Raw genomic sequence first — 19,033 nt, 5'->3', positions numbered from 1 at the left:
ATCTTTGGTAATGTAGGCTAGCTACTATGTTGTGTATTGGTCCAGGGTAGAAGGCAAGATGCCGCTCCACACAAGTGATCAGTTTGTTAAAGTTAGTTAAAGTAGTTTTGTGTTGTAGTTTACTCGTTTAACGGTTGCATTAATCCCAAGGAAGTAACTGGGAAGTTTCGCACTCATCTAGGTCATAGTCTCCAAGGAACGTATTAACCCTTGTGTTTGTCAAATGTCAAGACATTTGACATTTTCCACACATTATATTTTTGGTGATTTCACACCACCTTACTACCACTAGTTTTACACTAATTTTTGGAAACCATGGCCAGTAACCCTCATTTGTATCAAATTATATATTTATATATACATATAGATTTATATCCAATCACTTCCTAAAAAAGTTATTTATTTTTATTATTTTTATTAATCTCTTCTGGTGGATGCAGGCCTCATTTAAGCATAATGACTTTCATGTTTCGGTTATTTATTGAATTGAGTATTTATTTATTTACTTTTTTAAATTTTTTGTGATACATGCACACTGTGATATACAGGTATATGTGTATGTACAGTATATGTATATATATTAAAGCAGAAATTAAGAATAGTTTTGTTTAATAGTCAAGATCATATTAAGTAAATGAGTTTGGTCGGGATACTGATCTGAAACCATTTCAATTTCCACACAAAATTCATTGAAAGTGATTAATTGTATTTGCAAAGAGCATTGCATGGAATCCATCATTTTTTGTGGTAATTTGGTTAAAAAGGATGTCATATTTATTTCTGTTATAGACATTTTTAAAAGGGGTCAAATTTGACCCGAGGACAACAAGAGGGTAATCAAGATAGATTAATGTAGGCTCACCTTACTTTTGAATTAGCTAACTAGAACACTGATAGTAACTGTTCCACCAGTCCAACTCGATTGATGCATGTGGAGTGGATGTCGATTCAAGATAGTCTGAAGTATCATTTTGACAGGACGCCCTGTAGGTAAAGGGTAAATACCCAAATCAAATCCTTGATTTGAAATGAAATCAGCTGATTACTTGGATGGGGGCGGGTTCAAATACGAGTGGAAGCCATCTTGAACGGTTGGTTGACAAGACTCTTTCGTAGTCAGCTAAAAATTGAGTACAACGCATAGGAAACCGGTTATTTCCGTTATCCAAGGTAAATGCATGTCCATCCAAACTAGCTAACGCAAACCTGATATTCCATTATTATGTGGTGACTTTTACCATAAGAGTTAACTGTAAATGTAATTTCGCTATCATTAGCAAGTTTGTTAGCTTGCTAGCATACCTAACGTTAGCACGGCAATCGAGTCAATTGAGTTATCGCAAGCTTGCTACCTAAAATTAGTTAATGGTGGATATCCAGTCTTGTTAGTTTGCTAAAATTGGCAATGGTATGTATTATTATTTGCACTAGCGGTATACCATACAGACTGGATTAACATACAACTGAATTCGGTATAACCAGCACAACATTAGCTAGTTGGCTAACCTAGCTAGTTAGCCAGATGTCCGTGGCTAAGTTAACAGCGGGGTAACGTTAGGTTGGGTACAACAGAGGGAACATGCTCCAGGTCAGAAATATATCCCGGCATCTATTTTTTTCGACTTTTCAAGCGACAGGTAACTTAACTGTACAAAAACTACTGGTGTGGTTGACTTTCGGGAAATCAACGTCTACATGCTAGCAAAGGTTAACTAGCTATGCAACATTAACGTTACGACCCACTGCTGTGTAGGCTAACTTCTGACGTAAGGCCAGCCATCTGACGTTATTGTCAGTTGTTGAAACGCTATCGTTAAATATGAATTCCATTAGTCTAGTTAGCTACCCTCTAAATACCGAATGTTGTCTTTTGCCGCCACATATCATTCAATTGTAATGCTACTTTGTTTTTTGTCGAACATGTTAACACTGTGTCTCGTATGTTTCAGGGTTGAAGAAACTTGAGAAAGGACGCAGCTGCTCAGTGAAGCTAGCTAAACAAGATGGCTAGCTAAACAGTCTGCCAGTACTTGAAAGCTAGTTTAGCCCTCCTGGTGTATGGTTTTGGATGAAAATGGCAGATTACATCTATGCTAAACCCTAATTTGCTTAAGAAATCAATGGTTAGACGTTTTCTAAAAAAAGGAGAGGGATTTGTTTTTGACACTTGACGTTCCAGAAACCACAATATTTTCAAGGAACCTGCAGAGACAAAACCTTTGAACATTTACATTTGGATATTATTAAAGTCTCAAGAGGGAAAGACAATCTTGTGCTTTGAGTGGTCCCAGCACAGTGGGCTCACTATATTTTGAGACTGTTAGAGATTGCATTGCTATTGAAACGGAAAGTAAAGCTCAACAAACATGAGTACCGCCAGGACAGAGAACCCAGTGATTTTGGGCTTGTCCAACCAGAATGGACAGCTCAGAGGCCCAGTGAAGCCTGCTGGAGCACCAGGTGGAGGTGGAGGAGGCCCTCTACTACAGCAGCTTAATCAGATGAAAGGCACAATCAACAATGGCAACTCCCAACCGGCCCCTACAGCCAACGCTGTCATCAAGTAAGTTTTCTGCAAGCGGGCATAATTGTTACTGTCATTTATTTTGTTATGGTTATTGCTTACAAGTGCTTTACCCTCCGCAGGCCTGGAGATGACTGGAAGAAAAATTTGAAATTGCCCCCAAAAGACATGAGAATGAAAACTTCGGTTGGTACAAGAAAGTTCTATTTTTTGACCTACAGATACTTGTTTCACCTGTGCTTTTTGACAGGTCCTTTTCGTCCGTTATGTCACTGATAAGCAGTCATTTTTAAACTGTCTTTAACTTTATTAAACACCCAGCAAGTTCTGTTTTGTTGGCTTTCCAGCCATGCTAGCAAATCCTCCTAAGCCTGGCTATTTTACGAAGAGTAGGAATTGTTCATACTATTACATAAACAAGGTGTGACTGATAAAACTTTTGCTCCTTATAAAAAGAATGCCATGCACTAAACATGCATTGTTAACTAATATGTGGTAACCGAACATTTGCTGTTTTACCGAGGTTCTTGGCTTTGGATATTTGGTACTTCTAATAAAGCACAGAATTGCATGCCACACAGTCATGCTATGAAAAACCTTTTTATAAGTTCGTCTTTTATTGGAATTTTTGCAGTGGTCCGATTTTAGTGTTAACGTTTCTTCTTTAATTTTGTATTTCTATATTTGTTCTGTAGCTGATGAGAGCTACAAAAGGACTGATTAGTTTAAAGAAAAGAACTTAAGTTTGGGAATTTCTCATATTGGTTGACACTTTGGTCATCTTTTTTTTTTTTTCTTTTCTTCCCTTCCTTCCATTATTAGTCGGGAATAATCAATTAGTTTACAAACCCATGATTTACATCTTGTTAACCAAATGCTAAAGAGAATAACATTCTATGATTACAGGATGTGACTGCAACTAAAGGCAACGAGTTTGAAGATTATTGCCTAAAGAGGGAGCTGCTTATGGGAATCTTTGAGATGGGCTGGGAAAAGCCATCTCCAATTCAGGTACATTCAGACTCAACTTCGATCTGATCCCTTTTTTGCAGCTGGACAAGAAGGTGTCTTGCTTAAGAAAGTTTATGTTTTCATTAGTGGTTTAGTCTGTTTTGAAAATCCTGGCAGTCATACTGTTAACGTGACCTTGACCCGTTATCAGCATTTTCTTTGATACCTTTTCCTAAATTAAAATAAGGAATTCCATTTGTATTGGTCACACTCATTAAATGGCTGTAATGTCTGTTTTAATTATAGTGCACAGGTTTTTTATGGGAATGATTTTGTTTGGGGTTTGGTCCTAGGTCAGACTAGTGACGCAGCAAAAAAGTGAATTACTATTTTAAGCATGCTTGTGGCGTGGCAATGTCAGTCGTTCCACCACTTTGAGCCAGACTGTTATCTTAAAAGGTATTGGATTGAATGCAGTGACGTTTTGTACAATAATGGCTCCAAGACTTTGATTATCCCTTGAGTTCCCTTCGTCTGACCCATTCAGAAAGGCCCCCTGACAGGGTTTAACCTGCATTGCTGAGCAGCCTGAAGGGGATATTAGTGGGCTAATGACCTGGGACTGTTACTATTTTCATCTACTCTTTCCATATGTTATTTAATAGTGACTAAATCTTTTGAATTGAATGTTATGTAATATATTTAGTTAGAGCAGATGTAATTTGGTATGTGCCAAAAATGCAGTGACTGCATAGAAAATAGTGTTAAGTATGAATCTTTTTGTGCAGGAGGAAAGCATTCCCATTGCACTGTCAGGAAGGGATATCTTGGCCAGAGCTAAGAATGGCACGGGAAAGAGTGGAGCCTACCTCATTCCCTTACTTGAACGTATTGACCTGAAGAGGGACTGCATACAAGGTGAGAGCTTGTTTTCTGCTACAGTATATGTCAAAGTTTGAAATTTGACTCTTGCCTAATCTTAATCAGTCATTCTTCATTTTCAAGCAAAAAGTTTGAGGTTGCAGGAATTAAATGTGACTATTTGCTTTTTTTTTTAAAGCCTGGTTAGATAGTAAATTTAATCTCAAGATCATTTGATAACTCAAATAAATGTTCGTTGCAGACATTTTTGTATGAATATGTATTTAAAGGTGCAATATGTAATACTAACAGCTAGTGTTTTAAATTAGTTACTGCAGTACTGGCTGGCTCCCTCAGTTTCTACCTCCTCGTTGTTGAGACTTGATTGAATGGTTTTGAAAAGCTCTGTTCATGCATGCTCAGATTTGGGGGAAAAAATGTGTAGTGCTCCATCACATTAGTGTTTCTCTGTTGTTCCAGCTGTGGTCATAGTGCCCACCAGAGAACTGGCTCTGCAAGTAAGCCAAATATGTATCCAGGTCAGCAAACACATGGGTGGAGTCAAGGTAATGGCAACCACAGGTGGAACCAACCTACGTGATGACATCATGAGACTCGATGAAACGGGTAAACTTTACTCACATTACGTTATTGCCGTTTGTCTTCCTCCTAAATGCTGTTCATATCTATCTGACATGACTAAGATATTTATATTGGTACTTTGTTACCTATTGGGCAAAGGCCAATAAACGTGTCTGGGTTATGTGCGTTGTATTTCAATACAAGCAATTGGAATTCCCGATCTATTCTGTTCAATACAAAGCATAAACCTCAAAGGCAACACATTTTAATTTAAAGTGTGATTCCTGATTTGTCTGGGCTATGCACTGAGGTCTGTGCAGAAGGCTTTTACTACAGTTTTAGTACTTTTATTACACACACTAGATACATTTGGAGACCCAAATCTGGCCCATGTATTAAGTCTGGGAAGTCTATTTGTTCTAGCCGGTATCGAACACAGATGGGGAGGCTCTGTCCTCTTTGTAGGATATTGGTAATCTGAGTCTCTCACGATGCGATCTGTTCATAATTTTCTGGCCACATCACAAAACCGCAATGTGAGGTGGTTGGCAATTTTAGTGTTAAACCAGAAATGAACAGTCCATTTGACAAATGGTGCTAATTTCATTTCACCATGATGTTATTGTGACTAAGGTGCCATCATTTGCACTGTGATAGCATACAAAAATGTACGATTTAATCGTGATTAAAAACCATTTTGTCATTGCTTATCCCTGTTAAGTGAACAAATGGCAGAGCATGAGACCGCTCTCTACCATCCCCTGTAAAAGCAGTATCACGCTGCACAAATAGCGGTTACCTTTTATGTAACCCAGCCTATTAGTTGACTGGAGTGAATTCCCCTAAGGTCTGTCTGATTTAGTGGGACATTTGTTGTACAATGACAAAATAACCTTGCATCAATTACAGTTTAAAGTGAAATTCTTAAATACTGAATAATGAATCAAGATCAGCATGCCCTGGATTTCTTTCAGTTACCCGGCTTCACGGGACCTAACACCGTGGTCCTTTATTAGCTGTGTCACGACGGTGGTTAACCACTAGTTCAATCAGAAAGCAAACTTTAATACTACATACATTTGAAGAACAGACACCGTTTTGCAGGCAAAATGCAATACCGTTGCTGTAAATGCGTAAATCACAACGCTTAACTTTATATTACGTCCCCATCAGTCAGACACAAGATCTGATCATAATTACACTTGTGCTTTCCATTAACTGTTGGTGCTTCAGCCTATTTCAGTTGCAATCATGGCTGTGGTAAAAGATTGTGAGCGCAAATAAAAACATCATTCAAACCGATGTACGCATTGGCAACAAACGGCTGAGGAGGCAGACAATCCTGTAGACTTAACTCACTCAGCCAACATATTATATTTTATTTTAATGGTAAAATCACCATCACTAAACCACCGTACTCGATTCAAAGAATCACTACTTCTATCATTGTAAAACACAAATAACCTATGGGTAATTCCCTCCGCTTAAAATCTATAAACCCATTGGGGAATGTTAACTGGCTTGTCGGCCCCTAAATGTTAACGATTATGAGTGTCTGTCCTGTCTGTTTTGCTTTGTAGTACAGGCCTCTGATCCTTTACTTTCATAATGCTACCCTAAAAGCTGCTAGTTTAATATCCTCTGCCAAGTCATAACACTAATATTCTTTAGTGCAAGTCCTTGTATCTTTATATTTTATTTTGATAAATGTTATTTTGCAGTACATGTGATCATTGCCACTCCTGGGAGGATTTTAGACCTCATCAAGAAAGGGGTGGCTAAAGTCAACCAAGTGCAGATGGTCGTTCTGGATGAAGTGAGTGAACTAGTTTTATTTTTCATTTTGTGTGACCAGTAATACTTTTTTGTCCTGACAGCTCTCATGTGCCTTTCCCCTATGTCCCTCTGCTCAATAGGCTGACAAACTCCTGTCTCAGGACTTTGTGCTTATGATGGAGGAAATGCTGGGCTTCCTGGCCAAACAGAGGCAGATTCTGCTCTATTCTGCAACCTTCCCTCTTAGCGTGCAAAAGTTTATGGTAAGTATTTCTAATTGTTTTTATGTTTGATACTTGTTTGATCATTTCCTATTGCTGCTGCACAGATCAGCATTCAGAATGTGTAGCACAACATCAATCGAACAACCCCTGTCTTCACCTGCTTTGTAGAATGCACACCTGCAGAAACCCTATGAGATCAACCTGATGGAGGAGCTTACACTGAAGGGTGTGACTCAGTATTACGCCTATGTAACTGAAAGGCAAAAGGTCCATTGCCTCAACACCTTGTTCTCCAGGGTAAGCATTACCTTTATTGCACTTGAAAGACCAACTTGACTGTAGGCTTTTTATGCAAATGGTTGCTGTCATAAAGGACAGTTTGAGTCCATTTTATTGGTTTAGTTTTTCATTGCATGTTAACTATTGGATCATTGAAACACATGGCTGGCATCTTCACAATTCAAACATTGATTTCACCGAGAAACCGCTGTTGGTGGTCTTCTTTTTTTCAGCTCCAGATCAACCAGTCTATAATCTTCTGCAACTCCTCTCAGAGAGTGGAGCTCCTTGCCAAGAAGATCTCCCAGCTCGGTTATTCATGTTTCTACATTCATGCCAAGATGAGACAGGTCAGCTCAAAGTACTGCCTCAGAAATATCAGCTCTACCAGCTCTAAGATCAAAATACACACAAGTGGCGATGGATGCATACCAGAACAGTAGCTACTTACTACTTTTGGTGTGCATTAAAGTGGTACATCTTGCAGACGTGAACGTACCTCTATTAGATGTGCTGCTCTAGTTCCACACCAATGCTTTATTTTTGCAGTGTTGCGGCCAGTTTTCCCACCTATGAGAAACGGTCCAATTGACACTTTGGGGAACTGTTCATGTACAAACGGCTTTTGGACTGTGCCTTATTTGTCATCTGTTACAGGTTGCCTGGAAAATATTTCGTGTATTTGCATTGCAGCCTTGTTTTGCAGCCTGCCTTGTTCATTATAGACAAAAACAATACAGACCCATAACATGGTGTTTTTCCACAGCCCAAAAATTTAAATGTGGTGTACTGAAGAATCAACCATGAGGTTTACATGACATCTCTTTTCTGCTCTCCAGGAGCATCGCAATCGTGTGTTCCATGACTTTAGAAACGGCCTCTGCCGGAATCTTGTCTGCACTGGTAAGTGGTAGTCATGTGCACGTACCTACACTATATTTTATATAATTGTGTAATTGTCTAGAAGCGGTTCCATTGCAACCAGCAGCTACTGTGGATACATTATAACTACCAGACTTGCTGAGGTGTAGACTTGTAGTTCACATGATTTGTAAATCAACCCTGCTTGCCACTGACTTTCCAAAGGGTGTCCAATCAGATTAGTCTATCTAGCTTTTTAAACGCACGTTTGAATTGACCGACGTAATACGTTGCTAGTTTAAAAATATGTATGCCATATCAGTGTTGAACTGAGCTAATGGTACCAACTCTGCAAGTGCAGTTCATGTCATGTGTGAGTCACCCAAGTGGTTAGTCATTGTCTACTCCCCGAACCTTGGAGCATAAACAAAGCCTGAGTGTTGCATCACTCAGCTTGGCGGGCAAATCTTAACTGAAAGACAATAGGCTGTAGAAACATAAGAAATAGAAATGTTTAAGCTTTATGTGTGCCAACAAAGTGACAGACACAATGGCAATGCATTTCAGGCTTCAGACAAGTGAGATTGCCTGAGATCTGCGGAATTTCAATGAGGTCTCTCTTGCAATTGTTGGCCTTCCAGAAGCTTTATATTCAACTCACGCTGCGGCGTCTTCTCAGAGCAATTGTACAACAAATCCACAATGATGAGATCATAAATAATATTACACACTGTTAGCCCAGGTTCTCTTGAAAGAAATTGAGGGTTAAGCAATGAGCAAGTCCGCCTGTCATATTGGAGGGTTGTGAAAGTCAAAATAAAGTGAAACGAAAGTGCGAGTCGGTACTACTGCGTAATTGTGGTGACACATTTCATGCGCATACTTCTGTGGTGCCTTGTTGGTTGGACTTGAGTTCCTCCACAGGTGTGTAAACATTTTCAGCTGTAAAGAACTCTTCATGGTTACATCTTTCATTTCCAGTTTGTAGTGACTCGTGGGTGGAAATAAAATGCTGCCAAACTTTGATATTCTGATTCTGCAGACACTTAACATTTGGTCCAGATGTATGATATTGGTGTTGCCATCAGTTTGATTTCTTGCTTTGTTTCCTCTAGACCTTTTCACAAGAGGAATTGACATTCAAGCTGTGAATGTTGTGATTAATTTCGATTTTCCCAAGCTGGGAGAAACATACCTTCATCGCATTGGGAGATCTGGTAAGAGCCCATGTTGGTTGTTTTCTAATGAGCCTCTTGTACAAAGATTTTTTTTGTTTTTGTTTATTTTTTGGTAGCAAACTAATTCAAAGTAATTTATTTTAAACGCTCCTGTCCTTAATATCCAGGCCGCTTTGGACACTTGGGTCTGGCCATCAACCTCATCACCTACGATGATCGCTTCAACCTGAAAGGGATTGAGGAGCAGCTTGGGACAGAGATCAAGCCCATCCCTGGCATCATTGACAAGAGCCTATATGTGGCAGAGTACCACAGTGAAAGTGGCGAAGAACTCAAGCCATGAGCCAGTAAGTACACAGACACAAATATTTTCTTTCAAGATAGTTCAGGATCATTTGGCTGCCTCTCTTTTTGATGTCAGTGCAACCATTTCAACACACAAATCAAGATAAAAGCTTTATAATTGGACTGATTTTAATGGCAGATATTAAGTCTTGCTGTGCTAGTGCTCTGTCAGGCATGCTGGGTCAGTGGTGCACCGAGTGTTGGTATCAGGTCCTATACTGCGCATATGTAAATACTACAGTTGAGGCTGTTTAGATTAAAGCTAAACAGCCTAAAATGGAATCCTTACGATTGAAATAAAAGGCCCAACACCGGCAGTCGGTGTGGGATGTGTAGCACTCGGTAGCTAAACACAGCTCAGCGGTAGCCTACAGTTGCACTTTTCAAGACACCATGGCTGCTGCCCGAGTCTGAGATAAGGGAGAAACAGAACTTGAACAACATGTTGCCTTCCCTATGAGTTATGTAAACGAACAACAAAGCACATGGGCACCAACTGGAGCATGCATTGATTTTGAGAAGCTGGAGCTGTTGTTGTAATATACACTTCTGCATGTTTGCAAAGTCATTGTTAGAACTGCAATAGTAATATCATAAACATGGTCTGGAAAAAAGCAGTTATCTGTGCATCTCTTTATAAGTAGAACTCGCTGGCATAACCAAAGACAAATATTGCAGTCATTTTCTGATGTGCCAAGTAAAAATGTCCCCTGTGAGAAAGGTATGTTACCCCTAATAAACCTGTCACAAGTTTGCAGTTTTTCAACAAATATTGCAGGGGACTGTTCTCTCAATTTCAAAGGTTTCTGTTTAAAAATCAAAGTAATCCAAAGTGTTTTTTGTCCACGATGGGAGTCCTTGAATATTGGGCATTTGATGATACTCATGTTGATTTTAAATATGATACGTTAAAATCACAAGTGTAGCGTATTTGTCACCTTATAATGTAAGGGCATTCTGGTCCAAATACTGAAGGTCCAGGTTTTAAAAACCATTTTGTGTAGAAATAAATGATATAAATGTTTACAGGAGAATGTAATAAACTTAATTTCACTCTTCTCTCTCTACAGATCAGTCCATGATCCATTCCCCTTTGTATCTTTTTTCCATCCCCTGTCTTGGAGTTCTTGTATTTCTTTTTTTTAAATGTATAGTTTCTGTTTGGCTACTTTTTTTTTTTTTTTTTTTTGGATGCACCATAAGGAATGTGTATTTTGATGGACGCGTTTCAGAAGAACTCATTTGCATTTTTTAATGGGCTCTGTGCTGCTGCACCACCACACCCTGAAGACATAAGCACCGGGAGGAAAGCATGGGACCAAGTTAAAAAATATATCAAGGCACATTGTGAAGATTCATATCCACCAATGACACAAAGCCAGCACCAACAGACCGCTACTTGACACCCCTCCATTCTCCACATTTTATTTTGAAAGTTTTAACCAATTTGTATCAAGTGCCTTAACAAGCAGTTCAACTCGTTCTAAAGTAATAACCCTCCATTATCCGCCATGAGACACACACACATACACTCACGTTCACCTAATTGAAAATTGGTACAGCTGATTTAACTTCAGATCACATTGGTGAATTCATAACGTTTTCTGTTGGATCATTCGTTTGCAAGAAATGGAGATAAATAGGAGGGAGGCTGGTTTTTAATCTATCTGACTTATCTTTCTGCTGGCTAAGCTGCACTTGAGTCTGGCTGCGAAATGAGGACAAACTTGGATGTTCCATGGACAGAAATGCTGGATATTTTTCCAAGAGACAGCCAGACTGTCAGTTGCTTGTGAAGAAGCGTGTGCTTTTAAAAGACCCAGACTCTTTCCTCAGTCTTCAGCATCAGAACACTACAAATGAATAAGCAGCCCCTCCACACGGAGTCATGAGGATACCGGTTTTGGTGGAGTTTAATTGTGGGAACGCTTTTTTTCTTTCTTTCTTTTTGTCCTGTGTTTCACCTTCCTATGGATGGCCATGCTTAATTCTGTAAGATGTGCAGCCCTCACGTGGGGTGCATCTTACACCTTGTGTATATACCTTCATTTTAAGATTGTTTTAAACGAGTTCAAAAGGCTGGCCGACAAACTAAAAAGCTCTCCCCCCACCCACCTTTTTCTCTCGTTAGCACTGGAGACCGTTTCCTTAAATGCCAGTTTGTTTGATCTGCAATATTGGCCTGTGAATTTATTTATAATTTTAGAAATTGCAGAATATATTAGACTCTAAAACATGACCTTGTGCATGAAATGTTTTTGGAGGCAGTTTGTCGCTGATAATCTTTTAGGCCCTCCAAATTTGATGGTGAGTGCAATTCTTCAAAGCTGCACTTAAACTGGTATTGTTTAAATAGTTGCCCTTATTCTCCTGCTACCGGTGTTACCAAATGTTCAGTCTAGACAGATAGCTTTGTTAAGCTTGTGCATTTGAGTAATGAATTCTTTGTCACCAGCCTTAACTTGTGAAATGGACTCTTGAGACATGCTCTAAGATCTCCCCGTTATAGTGTTATTGGAAGAGACAATAATCTATCATGTAGTAGTACTACTCGCTGCAGTGCAGCTGACTTGGCAGAGCAATTGTTTTCTGGGGGAGGTAGTAGCTGTTACATTGATCTATGTGCTCTTTAAGCATCGCTACATTGCTTCATAAATGTTGGGGAAGCTGTGGATTTATTTACCCCCCTTCTAAAGAATGTTGGCCAAATGCATCAAAATGAACAATCTGACCTAAAATGTAGCATGAATTCAGTCTCTGTGCATTGCAAGTTAGCTGGCTTTCATTAAAACCAGCCAACAACAAAGATGCCTCATTGAAAAACAGGCTGAGCAGGTTGGGCTGCACTTAACACAGAGAGATGGGTTCAGGCAATAACACTGACTGCACTGCTTTTTGTACACTCCTAATTCCAAATAGGAGAGCAGTGGAATGCAGAACCCCCCCCCCCCCCCAAAAAAAAGAAATTGGCCATGGGGGGAATAAGGCATGAAGGATTACATATTACTATTAGTCGGACTGCTTGTTTAAAAAAAAATAACTTGGGCACCTCAGACTGCTGAGTTTATGGCTTTTTTTCTGCCCTTTTCATATTTTAAGTATTGGGATACAGATTTTTTTTTTTTTCATTTTTATGCAACATGACAGCCTCCGTTTTGCAATAAGGTGCCCTGACCACTTGTTGGTCAGCCGGGACGTTTTTGCAAATGAGGTTCCCCCTTTGTTATGGTGAGATGCTCTCAACTGTTTTAATCAATGAGAAGTAGTATTGCACAATTAATCAATGCTCTTTTTTTTTAAATGTAAGAAGAGTGACCTTGATCTGTTAAAAATCACCATTTGACTTCTCATTGGTTAGGACTGTGATCCCTGTTCTCTCTGCTCTTATCGTTGTCCCTTAAATACGAGCACATCGAATTTGGCTGTTTTGGCTTATGGGTTAGGTGGGAGGGCTTTAGTTGTAAAATAAAAATACATTTGAATTAAATTTAAGCGTTTGAGTGAACAGGGATCTAATTGTACAGGCACTTGGCAGCTGTCTGTCTCTTGTCAGCCCACTGGCAGTAATTACTGCAGCAAATGCTTTCAGGGCAAAAATTGACGATCCTTCAAGATGTTACATTACATTAGTTGCAAAATTTTTGATGGAATGCTGCGTTACTGCCAGTGGTTGCCAAGATGAGAACCTTAAAGACTGAGACAAGAGCATCTTGCCCAAGATTGGGTGACAAAATTGGATAGTTTGTAACTAAATAGTCTCATTCTTTAAGGTCTTTTTTTATTTTTATTTTGCGGGGTGGTTAATGACTCTTGCTGCCCTGATGCACATGTTCATCCTCTCGATAGTTCCAACACATTTACGATAACACAGCTTTTGTGTACAATCTGGCCGTCCTATCCTGTTCCTGTCGAGGAGGATGTGAGGAATCCGTAAGGGTTTTTCCTTCAAAACTGATGCATCAGTAAAATGGGATGGGTTCTTTGGGCATTACAAAAACAGGATGACATGATCTAATGATCTAAAGTTATGGTAATGGGTATAAAAAGGTTTGAGAAAGTTAGGGTTAGAGGGAAAAAAAGCCCTTAAATTTGGATTTTCTTTTTCAAATGAAACATTCAAGTGAGTAAACGTTACTAAAAAAAAAAGTCAAAAGTATTTACAAAAGTCTCTAAATTAAGTGAAGCATTTAAAGCCTGAGTTCATTTTTTTTTTTATTTAATGGAAATTTGGTCGTTATTTAATTGGCAGATTTATTTTCAGTGAAGCTAATTTTACAATGGACTTAAGTTTAAAAGGATGTCATGAGTAAAATTGGATACGATTGAAAGTTGTTTTGAAAATAAAGCTCACTGAAATTTATTGCGTGTGAAGTTGTATCTTTCCTTAGCAGCCACTGCAGCGGCCGGTCGAAGCACTCGTTCAGAGCCAGCTGTCGTGACGTTGCTGACGTTGTCTTAATATAAACTCTGACCTGGAGGACGTTCTCAGACCGGGCTGACTTACTCCGCTGTCACGGTTTGGAGCTCAATATGCACACGTTGGTGATATTTAGCTTTCTATCAGTGGCTCTTGTAGCCTGTGTCAACAGTGCTTACCCCCCACCTTGTGACAGGTAAGCTGAATAACAAAGTGTTTGTATGTAAGACTGCTTACTGGGGCCTGTTGCACCGAACTAGAATGAAGATATCCAGGAGAAGTGAAAAAGCTTAGCTTGACGTTTCGCGGCTTAATCGGTTGCCCGTTTGCCCAGCCAGGATGAACCGGTGAAGCTAGGTGTAGATAGCTGGATAAGTGCACGTTCACGGCTTTATTTTTTTAAATGGACCACGATATCCACCATAGATTCCTGACGCAGAAATGGCGAAGACTCACGCAGCATATGTTTTTTACAGATGTAAAAAGATCTACTTAGCCTACTAGTCACTCCACATTTTTACAAAGTTGTAGATTAAAATCTTTTAATTGCTTTAAATATGCGGTTATTGCTGTATCTGTTTCTATGTGCAAGTTTTACCGTAAAGTGTCTAAATAGCCTACCGTGGAAAGCACAATACAAATAAAATGTATCATTATTTAGCCACTTTGCCTTAAAAGTGACAAGAAGGAATTAATGTTCCTCGGAAAATGGACTAGGCCCTTAAGCTTTGTCTTATTCTAAATATCTGTACTATTAATATTCTTACAGAACGGGGGAAAAAACTACAACAAAAATTGACTTCAATACACACTTTAAGCATGTATATCTATATGTAAAACAATTTAATTTTTTTAATAGACAAGTCACAGCACCAAAATAGATTAAGAAGCATTGTGGTGTCATGAATGTAAATTACACTATATATAGGCCCCGTTATTGGTCCAGTGATGTGAGACTAATTGAAAAAGTTATGAAACCAAAGTATGCTATAATAAACATTAGGCCTACATATTGAGGAGTAACACAAACTATCCTTTTCCTTTTTTTTCTTAAAAGGACAAGAAAATGAAATCATGGTTGCACAAAACCATTAATGGCAAAGCTAAAGTCATCCAGGATGACTTAAAATATCCCGGCTTAATCCGTTATCCTGGTTTAGTGCAACAGGCCCCAGTTCTAAATCCCTGTTGATTCTTAAAACGTTCTGGTTAGTGTATGGCTGTAAAACTGATCAGTTAATGTGAAACCTTTCTCAAGCCAGTTTTATATAATCCCAAATCTTTCAATTCTTTTTTTTTTATTGAGTTTCCCCAAGAAAAATCAAGTAATCTGCTCAGTTTAATACTGCTTACAATCTAAAATAGTGGAATGCCTCTACTTTGTCTACTTATGTTCTTCTCTTGCAATCAACTTTTCTACACTTTGAGTTTCTTCTGTAAGAAATTACACCCTGATGCCACAAATGTAGGCTGGTGTCTTAGAAACGTTGAGCTTTTTTTGCTCTTGTTGAGTAAAAACCTTTGTAGGTAACATCAGCCGGCTGCTAAATCCCTGGAAGCACTGTTTATGTAAATTTTACTACCGCCATTACTGTTTCTCAAAAGTTGCTTTTATGCATTATCTTCAGCATATATCAAGTTGTCAGCAGACCTTTGCCCTTACCTGCTTGTTTTTAGTGACATGGTTTTACTGCTTCCCTGCAAGACTTTGTAACAAGATGTCAGTGTATTGTAATAATTTAATAATTAACAACTCCATTCATCAATTTCAGTGAAATATACTGCACTGGGCCCATCTTGCACCAGGTACAGAAAGCTAAACTGTTTGATGATGACAAGTACTTTGTTGACATGAAACTGAGGGAAACTCCAGGTAAGTCAGTAAATAACCCCCCCCCAAGATGTACGAATATGTACAGTGGTAGAACGTAACGACGAGTATTGTACTTCAGTCCAAATTTGAAGTACTTGAGTCTTCAAGCCAATTTCTACTTCTACTCATTCGCTACATTTTAGAGAGAAATATTGTACTTTTTACTACAAAACATTCATCTGAAAGCTTTAGTAACATTACACATTAAGATTTATGCGCGCAAAAACAAGTTCATATCATTTTCTTTTTTATTAATAAAACTAGCCAACAATATAAGTCCAGCTGAAATTAGACCATAAAACACACACCTGTTTGGTTCCTTTATACTTTCTAAAAAGGATTTTCTTCCATCACTGATCACGTGGCTGCTGTTGTTTCTCCCGGGGTCTTTTCCTGCAGATGTTGTTTTGTCGGCATTTCGCAACCTGTCGAATGCATCGCCCGACTCGACTGTCCCACCCTCTAAACTGCAGGAGTTCATCAGTACGTACTTTGAGAAACCAGGGACGGAGTTTGAGCCATGGACACCACCAGACTGGCATGACAAGTGAGAGCCAGTTACCAGACTCAGCTCTGCTCCGATAGTGCTGTATACTCATTTTTAAAATGTGCTTGCTTGACATGCGTTGACGTTTCTATGCAGGCCCAAGTTCCTGGGAGGCATAGCAGACGGAGAACTACGTACCTGGGCTGAAAAGATCCATAATCTGTGGAAGTCGCTCGGCAGAAAGGTGATGAATCAGAATTAGCTTTGTTTGCCAGGTTTGAGGACACATACGAGGAATTCTTCTTTGGAGCATCGTTGCTCACAATGTGCTACACATACAAAATATGCACTGTACTATACACACAATATATATACATACTCTAAACAGAAACAATATAGAGGCATGAGTGCAATGAAGAGTTCAATAGAAATGGTTTTAATGTGGAGCATAGTGCAAAGTTAATGAAATAAGTACTCATTTGTCGATTGTCCGAACATAGCCTAGCCCTAAACATTTTGTAATTAACTAATAATTTGTCATTTTTATTTAAGCAAAATGCGGTTTTAGTTTCTCTAATGTGGATCCTGTCTTAGTCAGTTAATAATGAATATATTTGGCTTTTGTTGGACAACAAGCGACATGAATATGTCAAATTGGCAAATGTTATCTTACAGGTCTTCCAACCTTTGAAAGTTTAGTATGTTGAAATGAAATTTATTGTTACAGTAATTACGCCTGTAATAATTATTACATACTTGTCTATTGCCTCTCAATATCTTTACGTAATCAGTTTTTTTGTTTAACTGCAATAAAGTGCTAACATTAGCTAAGGTCTGACAAAGTGGTAATAATTCATTTTTTTTAGATATTCCAAATTGCGAATTGGCATATCTATCTAATTGTAATTGTTGGTCAGACTGTTGAGTTAAAGCTATGCGAGTTGGAGGCACTTGAACACACCTTCCTAGCAACAAAAATGACAAGGAGGTACTAGCCTACAGTTAGATACAATGTTTTATGATAATAAAGAGCCGTTGTATACTTTATAATCTATGCACCTGTGTTATTACACTATCTGGGTCACATAACACTGGTGTAACCAAAAGATTAAGCCTGGAATTCATTAAAAACTTGAACTTGAAAAAAAATGAACAAATGTTATTCAATTTGACTGAAAGCCAATTATATTGTTAATCACAATTAATTCTGAGACAATTAATTGTACAGCAACATTTTTGAATTATTACATAATGTAACCTAAAAGTCATTTATTTTCCGTAGCTGTTGACCCAACGTAGCGCTGACGATATGTGATGTTTTGTTTACCATCATGTACCTTTCTTACTTTCCTCCCCACGTTCCTTTTCTCGCTTGATGTGTCCCAGCTAGCTGACATTATGTCTGAACGGAGTCTGAATCTGATTTGTTTGAATAACGACGGCAAAGTGTACATTTAAGGAAGCTTTTTCACATTCATTTTTTATATCTTTTTTTTGTGTGCATGTTGCAGTGTAAAAACCCAAAGTACACCCCAATGGAACTTCACCATCTTCCAGAGAAAACACTGCTCCAAACAGCTCTGTTGTAGTCCAGCTTTTACTTCCGTGACAAACGTGTGTCACTTTGTAACGCGTTATAATGCATTGCACGCCCTCATACTCTGCTTCTGACTGGCTAGTAGTCCTTACCTAGGTACTGTCAGTACCCTCATACTCTGCTTCTGACTGGCTAGTAGTCCTTACCTAGGTACTGCGCATGTGTGGCTCCCAACATAGATGGGATAGAAGTGGGATGTCTCACTCTGTAGCTAAAACAGAGAGCTCAACACACAGGGTGAAAAGTGGAGCTGCAGCAATGTTAAGTACAACAAATACATGGTGTTTTCTGAAAATTAAACCAAATAAACCTATTCTGGTTCAACCTCTAATTACTTCTATGGACCTGAAAAAGAGCACCATATGGGCACTTTAATATTTCATGGCTTTCTAATGACAAAACAATGTGTATCGGCCATTAGAGAGCCATGAGATTTTATGTAGTATGTGGGCTACGCATTGTTTTTCAGACTTACATTGAGAAATAAGTTTATAATCACATGCTTTAAAAAACACAAACGCTACTAGCTGAGATTAACAAAGGTTTCTATTTACTTTCATACAATTAACATTTTGAGTAAAACATACTATACAGTTCTGTGTGAGATATCCATTATGAATGGTCATGGAAATGTTATTAAGGGTGCTTGAGAATTCACGGAAAAGCTTTGAAATGTCAGTAAAAATGTGTGGGAACCTTATATTGGGCTTTAGGAAATCCTTATTCACTATTTCTGATGCATTCCTAGACCAAATGATTAGATGAATATAATTGAGATTATTCAATAATGAAAATAATCGTTGGTGGCAGCCCTGAGAAAGAGGTTGAAGCATCCACGTGAGTCCAAAGCTTTCAAACAACTGATTTCTCTTCCAGATGGTCAGCGGTGTTAAAGATCACCCAGAGCTCTACTCGCAGATATACAGCCCACATCCTGTCGTTGTGCCGGGGGGGCGCTTCAGGGAACTCTACTATTGGTGAGTGAACGATGGAGCCTGTCTCTCGGCTGTCTGTATGAGAGGCACGTCTCAGCAGGTAAGAGCGAGCAGAGATCACGGCCAGAGCCAGTCAGCCCCCC

General features: G+C 38.8%; 2 protein-coding genes across 4 annotated transcripts in view; both read left to right on the top strand.

Moving 5' to 3' along the window:
* The first annotated feature begins 856 nt into the window (after positions 1-856).
* On the top strand, positions 857-13,941 carry ddx6 (DEAD (Asp-Glu-Ala-Asp) box helicase 6). 3 transcript variants are annotated; one of them, XM_034866573.1, is made up of 14 exons: positions 925-1,170; positions 1,950-2,563; positions 2,647-2,710; positions 3,431-3,535; positions 4,264-4,393; positions 4,817-4,963; positions 6,640-6,734; positions 6,835-6,957; positions 7,087-7,215; positions 7,431-7,547; positions 8,037-8,100; positions 9,174-9,275; positions 9,404-9,583; positions 10,652-13,941. In XM_034866573.1, exons 2-13 carry the CDS (start codon positions 2,367-2,369, stop codon positions 9,577-9,579), a joined length of 1,449 nt encoding a protein of 482 aa, XP_034722464.1. In that variant the 5' UTR covers positions 925-1,170; positions 1,950-2,366; the 3' UTR covers positions 9,580-9,583; positions 10,652-13,941. The 3 variants fall into 3 exon arrangements, with proteins under 3 accessions (XP_034722465.1, XP_034722464.1, XP_034722467.1); XM_034866574.1 differs by lacking the exon at positions 10,652-13,941 and having other exon boundaries at positions 857-990; positions 9,404-9,579; XM_034866576.1 differs by lacking the exon at positions 10,652-13,941 and having other exon boundaries at positions 1,070-1,091; positions 9,404-9,579.
* A 72-nt stretch (positions 13,942-14,013) lies between these two features.
* Positions 14,014-19,033, top strand: part of treh (trehalase (brush-border membrane glycoprotein)) — a 13,769-nt gene continuing 8,749 nt past the window's right edge. The window contains exons 1-5 of the mRNA XM_034866568.1: positions 14,014-14,194; positions 15,771-15,871; positions 16,271-16,418; positions 16,515-16,602; positions 18,832-18,932. Of these exons, the coding sequence (XP_034722459.1) occupies positions 14,112-14,194; positions 15,771-15,871; positions 16,271-16,418; positions 16,515-16,602; positions 18,832-18,932 (521 nt within the window). The 5' untranslated portion in view covers positions 14,014-14,111. The remainder of the gene's footprint in view (positions 14,195-15,770; positions 15,872-16,270; positions 16,419-16,514; positions 16,603-18,831; positions 18,933-19,033) is intronic.

This window comes from Etheostoma cragini, chromosome 3 (genome assembly GCF_013103735.1).
Source record: "Etheostoma cragini isolate CJK2018 chromosome 3, CSU_Ecrag_1.0, whole genome shotgun sequence".
Classification (NCBI taxonomy): Eukaryota; Metazoa; Chordata; class Actinopteri; order Perciformes; family Percidae; genus Etheostoma; species Etheostoma cragini.
Note: the sequence above shows the minus strand (reverse complement) of the source record. Positions and strands in the feature narration are given on the sequence as shown.